Below are 7,406 nucleotides of genomic sequence, written 5' to 3' on the forward strand. Positions count from 1 at the left end.
TATCAGCAGTCAGATTGTGTACAGAGGACTTGAAGCACAAATATTTATGAAATTGATGTGTATAATAAAGCTTGTTTTAAGTGTTCAGTATGGAACTGAATGAATAAGGTATAATTAAAAATCAATGCAGGGCCGAGGAGATGGCTCAATAAAATAAGCACTTCCCTGGCAAGTGCAAGGGCCTAAGTTCGATTCCCGGTTCCACAAAAAAAAAAAAAAAATCATAACGCTCATACCGTATGTGATAGGAGCTATAAAACAGACAGGATGTATTCGCACACTGGAAATGCAACCTTTTATTTTGTTGTGTTGGATCTGACTCTATGTATTTCATGGAGCGTTACCAGGCAGCAACCATCTACACAGTCTCAGCTAGAAATGCTGTGACCTCACAGTAAGTCCGAGGAGAGAAGCCGTTCTGTGAAGAACCATAGCAGCAAATTCTGTATGACAGATTCGCAGTGTGTGTGTCCAGAGATAGTACTAAGCATTTACTCTTTAATAACATTTGTAGGGTGATAGGCGTTTGGATTAAATTTACCATAAAGATAAGAGTTTTGCTAATATGACAGTCATTGTGCGCTTTCATATACTTTCAGTTCACTGCACTCATGCAAAGTAGTTTATTCCCATTTTACAGATGAAGTTGTGTTGGTCTCAAATGTACACTTGGGTGCACACACGCACACACACACACACACAAGTAAACACTGGATGATGTAGCCAAGCCATTGGTTTCATTTCTGTGTTTTGTCCCGAGGGTTTGACTGTGAACTGTACTTGGGTTGGAAAGGGCTAGTGGGGGAGGTGGCAGAGGTCATCGGTCCTGGGCGGGGCGTCCTGGTGCTGCAGAACTGGTCTTACCACTCGCCAGCTCATCCTGCGTCTGGCTCTGGCCTTCTGTGCACCCAGCTCTGCTTTCCTGTCCCTGTGGTTCTAGTATTCTATTTTGGCCATGTTTGCTGCCCACTGCAAGTGCTTCGGCCACCTTCTAAGCAGCCTTCCAGTATTTGGGCTTTTCCTGCTTATAGGCTGCCTTCCTCAGCTTGATGTTCCTCGAAAGTTCTGCCTGCAAATTGTCAGCTTCTGTATGTTGCCCACGGTTGAAGTCTGTAGTGTGGCGTTCACTGTAGCATAGACCCTGCAGTATGAGCCCTTATCTGTTTTACATTCTGTCTTCCACTACTGACCTTTGTCTTCTGCTGTCCAATCTTGGAGTGTTCTAGAATATGCATTCAGGTCCTAGGCTGAGCCTTCCATTCTCTTACCTCTGTTAGAGCTCACAGCTTTCTCTGCCTGACGCACAAAAGGGACAAGTGAAGTTTCTCACCCCCCCACCTTACTAGGACTGAACCCAATATCTTGTTTTTTTTGGTTTATGTTTTGTTTTTGGCAGAACCTGGGATTGAACTCGGGACCTTGTGCTTGCCAGGCAAGCCCTTATTCTACTGAGCCATCTCCCAGCCCCTTATCTTGTTTTTTTTGAGGGAGGGTCTCACTAAATTGCCCAAGCTGGCTTTGAAGTGAAATCCTCCTGCTTCAGGCTCCTAGAGTGCTGGTATTTACAAGCTTTACAAGCATGCATTGCCACAGCAAGCTAGGTTCTTTTCTAAACAACAAATAGATTTTGACTACTAGAGATATCTCAGTGGCAAAAGTGCCTGCCTGGCACGCGCAAAGTCCTAAATTCAATCCCCAGTACTGAAAAAGAAAAAAAAAAAAAAAAAAAAAAAAAAGGAGGCTGGGGAGATGGCTCAATGGAATAAGCGCTTCCCTGGCAAGCGCAGGGGCCTGAGTTCAATCCCTGGTTACGCCAAAAAAACCCAAAAAACCGGTGTGTATCTCCATCAGACAACCTAATGTGTTATCCTGTCTCCCCAACTTACACAACCTCTTTTAATACCCTTTTATTAGCTTCTATATCATCCCAAGGTATCTGCAAATGCAGATATTATATATTATTTCCCCACTTTTTTTGAGCGGAGTTTTTTTTTTTTTTTTTTTTTTTGTAGAGCTGGGGATTGAACTCAGGCCCTTGCACTTGCCAGGCAAGTGCTTATTCAACTGAACTATTTCCGGAACCCCCTAAATGATCTCTTATCAGTACAGAATGGTTCATCATTTCTCTTATACCTTTATTTTTTTAATGTATTTGGTTGTTGCACGGTCTCACTATGCAGCTTGAACTCCTAATGATCCTCCTGCTTTCAGCCTCCCCAGCGGTGGGATTACAGGTGTGCGCCCCCATGCCTGAACTCTGGTCAGTTCAGCCCACCCTGAGGGCAAGGCTGCAGCATGTGGTGCCAGGGTTTGAACCATGGTCCCTGCGCTTGCCTAAGCAGGCACTGTAGTCCACTGAGCCATCTCTTTGGCCCTCCTGTATTTTTGTAGTATTCCATCATGGGTTTTTTTGTTTTGTTTTGTTTTTGGCAGAACTGGGGATTGAACTCAGGCCCTTGCGCTTAAGTGCTTATTCTACTGAGCCATCTCCCCGGCCCCTCCATCAGCTCCACCAAAATTTAATTTGTTCCCATCGGTGGACATTTGAGTTGTTTTTAATGTTCTGTCATAATATTCCAATGTGCATGCTGGGATTTTTGAGTCCAAGGGTACATGTTAATTGAAATTTTGAAAGATTTTGGTAAAAGTACCCTTTAGTTTTTTGATGATTTTTAAATGTCAAAAGAATAGCTCAGATCTTATTCTGATTTTCCACAAGTCAAAAGGATCTGCTTTTCTAGTCTCCCCTTGTGTGTGTGTATTTATGTTTGTTATTTCTCAAGTGAGTGAAAGAGCTTGGGTCTTTATTTCATATCTATGTCTTTTGTATAAATAATCTGTACTGTACAAGAAAAGATAAGGCAGTTGCCTCCTATCCCTTGTTGGTGGTGCAGAGACAAAGCTCTTTAGAAGGCAGGGGTCCTGTGCACATGCCGCAAGTTCAGTGTAGAATATTTAGCATCTGAGTGTAGGAGACTGAGCTGCTGAGCAAGAATCGGCGCCAACAGCGGAGCACTGCTTCGTGGGGCAGCCCGTGGGCTTGGCGTGCGTGGTGGTCTTTGTGTGTTCAGAACCTTTTCTGGTTGGATTACAGCGCCTATAAAAGTACACAGATCTCAAAAGTGTACTGTTGGAATGACCACAAAATGTGTTAAGCATTTTTAGTCACCAGCGTTGGAAAGCCAGTCGTAGCTTTCCCCTCCTCAGTTAAGGCACCCCCACTGTCAGATGCTGTCTACCTGTTCCTAAATGCCTGTACAGTCCAGAACTCCAGCCTCAATACAGCTGGTGGTTCAGGCATCAGCTGGAAAGATGGGGCTCCGGGGCCTTGGTCAAAAGTAGCAAAAAATTCTTGAGCAGCACCGCTGTCACCAGATTCCCTCACTTAGCTTGCTTGCTCTTACTAATGAAACTTGAAAGATCGGTAGTGGAAAAAAAGTTTATTTTCTGCACTTAAGCTCCCTTAGAAGCTGTCTTTTGTCTGACTCCTCATTGTGTGTGTGTGTGTGTGGGGGGTTAAGAACAAAGCATGAATTTTTAGATGTAAAATTAAACCCTAATTGATGTGTTGCCTGAGCCGTCTTTTAAAGCCATGATTCTGATGACCAAACCCAATACTATGTCAGACATTATCATAGAATATATATTTAAAATAGAGCCCTCCACCCTCCGAAGTTTACCTCCGTTCCACCAGTGCTCAGAAGTACTTCTGCCCCCACACAGCGCTGTTGTTATAGTCATCATGCAGGTGTCCCTGGAATTATTTACACTTTGAAATTTTGTTTTAAAAAGTGATGTGTTTTGTTAAAAAGAAAACCACCTCCAAGCCCCACAACCCATCCAAATTATACAATGGCAAGAAAACTTGGGGCTTTTTAAAAAAGTCTGTATCTGTGGTCCCTCTCACCTTAAACTGAGGCCACCACTTCACTGTGGCTCCTTCCAAGACACTTCTTTTTTTGTTTGTTTGTTTTTGGCAGAACCAGGGATTGAACTCAGGCCCTGGTGCTTGCCAGGCAAGCGCTTATTCTACTGAGCCATCTCCCTGGCTCCCCAAGACACTTCTGAGTGCACTCCTACGTGTGTACCGGACACACGCACACGGGCCTCCCTTTCCTGCGCTTATGAGAGTCCTGCACTTGGGCATCTGCGTTTCCACTGTACTTCACAGGTCAAAGGAGACGCCCTGCGTGTCTGCACGCCCACACTCTCCTTTGGGCTGCATTCTGCTACGCTTCATGAACATTTCATATTTTCACCCATCTCTTACTGGCTAGTGATAAGGTTTGCAGTCTTTCTACTACAGATACCAGTATTGCAAACACCCTTGACATCTATTTTTTTTTTTTTTTTTTTTTTTTTGTAGAACTGGGGATTGAACTTGGGCCCTTGCGCTTGCCAGGGAAGCGCTTATTCCACTGAGCCATCTCCCCGGCTCCGTTGACATCTATTTTTGTACACGAGTATACATGCATCTAAATGATAAATTCCAAGAATTGAAATTATGAAGCAGGAAGGTGTGTGCATTTACTTTGGTGTGTCCAGTGGCCCTAGAGGGTGTGACGGCCTACATTCCGGCAGTGGGCATCGGTGCGTTTCCCAGCACCCTCCCCGAGCCTGTGATTACCAGTTTTGGTCATGGCCAGCCTTTAAGTGAAAATGGTATTGACTGTGGCCGCCAGTGGGCCTCACTGTGATGCAGCATGATTTTGTCCTGGCAAGAGCCTACCTCAGCGCTGCAGGCACGTGCGCGTGGGAAGCCCACTTGTTATTAAAAACTATCTGCACTCTGTATCCTTTTTGTTTTACTTTGTTTTTTTGACACAGAGTCTCACTATGCAATTCAGGCTGGCTTTGAGCTCACTTTGTAGCCCAGGCTGGTCTCAAACTCACAGTGATCCTCCTGCCTCAGCTTCCCGAGTGCTGGGATTATAGGTGTGTGTCACCACACCCAGTTGTAGATAGTCTGTTAAAAATCCCCAAAGGGATGGAAACATTTAAAGATGAGGTGACTAAGCTATATGTGTATTTAACAAATCCATTCCTTTTTCTCTGACCTCACTCTCTTTCTAGTCTGCCTTTATATTGTGTGTGTGTGTGTGTGTGTGTGTGTGTGGCTGGGAATCAAACTCAGAACCTTGCCCTTGCCAGGCAGGCACTTAGGCCTGCTGAACTGTCTGCCTAGCCCCTGCCATTATATCTTTTAAGTTTCTTTCTTAATTCCTTGTACTAGTGCCCCTCTCTAGCCAGAGACATGAATATCTTCAACTTTGTTCTGTCTGGACTGCCCCCCCCCCAAGAAAGTATTAGGCATTAGCATCTTTTCTTGGTTGTTCCTGAGAATTGCTTCCTCTGTTGGTGCCAGGGTGCCAGCTCTGTGCAGACCAGGCCTTCGCCTGTCACCTCCACCTGTGGACAGGGCCTGCCACTGCACACAGTCACTGTCCTTTTGAATAGGCCTTTCTTTCTTTCTTTCTTTCTTTCTTTCTTTCTTTCTTTCTTTCTTTCTTTCTTTCTTTCTTATCTTTCTAGGCACGCATTTCTTACTATAAAGTACACATAACGTAGAACTTACTGTTTGTGCAGCTCAGTGGCGTTCCGTCCTTTATTTTGAATGACTAAATGAGTGATGATACTGGTTATTTGTCCTTGAAAGTTGCCAAGAGCCAGGCGGCCCTTTTAATTCTCGTTGCCCTTCTTTCCTGCAGACGAAGTCATAAGGAAGCGTCTCCTGATTGATGGAGACGGCGCTGGAGATGACCGCAGAATCAATCTGCTGGTGAAAAGTTTCATCAAGTGGTGCAACTCTGGATCCCAAGAAGAGGGGTATTTCATTTTACTCTTATTCCTATGCCAGTGTCCTGGGGATTTTATTAAGATCCTGTTAGTGTTTCAAATTTTCAATTACCTTAAATATCCAGTGAAGTCACCTCTTGATTAATCAAAAGTGGTTTTTGTTTTGGTTTTTTTTTTCTGGCCCTTTAAAGACCTCCTTTATAAAATGTGTAGAAAGCAGAGTGGCAAAGAAGAAATGATAAAATTCAAGGTCATTAGTGTTTTTAGCAGTAAAGTGTAGAATAATAAGATATCTAAATGAAATTTTCTCCTTTGTGAATAAGTTAGTCTAAAGTTTCTACAAGACAGTCATGAATGTATGCTCTTGTTTGTGGTTTTGTACTTTTGATACAAAGTCTCACTGTGAAGTTCTGACTGATCTTGAACTCATTGTGTAGTCCAAGAAGGCCTGCAGCACCCTGAGCCCCCCTGCCTTGGGCCAGCACCCTAGATGTATGTATTTTTGGTACCGGGGATCAAATTCAGCACCTTGTGCTTGCCAGGCACACACATGTTGCTGAGCTATCTCTCCAGCCCTCTATATTCTTAATAACTTTTTAATATAGAAAAATTTTCATCTGTATTTGCTTTCAAATATACCTAGTGATACTGTAAAGAGTGAAAAAAATTATAAGAACGGAATTGTGAAAATAAACAACCTGCTTAATCAGTATTTTTATGGTATCTTTTAGGGAAGAGTGTACAGGGTGTCCAGGGTCTCACCACTAGATCTGACTCATAGTGAGCCACCTGTGTACAGCCTCCCAGGAGCTGGGATTACAGGCGTGCACCACCACTCCCAATCTCAATTGTCATCTCAGCATGCCCCGGGGACGGGGCCAGAACAGCAGGCCCAGGGATTGGACCCCCAGTCCCTATACCTGCTTGCAGGCACTTTAATCCACTGAGCTATTTGGCCAGCCTTAATCAGTATTTTTAAAAGTATTTAAGCAATTCAGAAAATTTATTTGAACTAAGACTAACTGAAAAAAAAGACGCTGATAGGAACAGTAGTCACATCTTGTGTGTAACTAAATCAGATTCTGGATTTAAGTATACCACATTTGAGAAGTGGGAAGAGAAGAACAGGCGTTCTGTTACGTCAGGTAAGCCAGCGGTTCTCTCCAAGCTTGCTGAAGTCTGTCGAGCAGGCCCTGGCCTGGTTACACTAGGCCAGCGCTCGCGTCCAGCTGCCCTCACCCGTGCCTCTCGCCTTCCGCCAGGTACAGCCAGTACCAGCGCATGCTGAGCACGCTGTCGCAGTGTGAGTTCTCGATGGGCAAGACTCTGCTGGTGTATGACATGAACCTCCGGGAGATGGAGAACTACGAGAAGATTTACAAAGAAATAGGTGAGAGAAGCGTAAAGGAATCAGTGTTTCTGTCTCTTATTTTTGAGGGTCTAAAGAAATGCCCCAAATTGTCCTTTGTTGGTAACAAAAGGATAGCAATGATTATAATATTAATAAAAATAACAGTAAATACTAACCATAAAAATGTTTATCCTAATATGCAGTGCTTTGGTTTACAACATCTATTTTGTCATCAGTGGAACTACAAGTTACTTATTTT

At 43.8% G+C, this 7,406-nt stretch overlaps 1 protein-coding gene across 1 annotated transcript in view; it reads left to right on the plus strand.

The window, feature by feature from the left end:
- Positions 1-5,683: 5,683 nt before the first annotated feature.
- Thoc7 (THO complex 7) overlaps positions 5,684-7,406 on the plus strand; it is a gene marked incomplete at its 5' end in the record, with an annotated part of 25,482 nt that continues 23,759 nt past the window's right edge. Inside the window, 2 exons of the mRNA XM_023704996.1 lie at positions 5,684-5,826; positions 7,059-7,186. Of these exons, the coding sequence (XP_023560764.1) occupies positions 5,684-5,826; positions 7,059-7,186 (271 nt within the window). The remainder of the gene's footprint in view (positions 5,827-7,058; positions 7,187-7,406) is intronic.

Source organism: Octodon degus, unplaced genomic scaffold (genome assembly GCF_000260255.1).
Source record: "Octodon degus isolate 3935 unplaced genomic scaffold, OctDeg1.0 scaffold00210, whole genome shotgun sequence".
Classification (NCBI taxonomy): Eukaryota; Metazoa; Chordata; class Mammalia; order Rodentia; family Octodontidae; genus Octodon; species Octodon degus.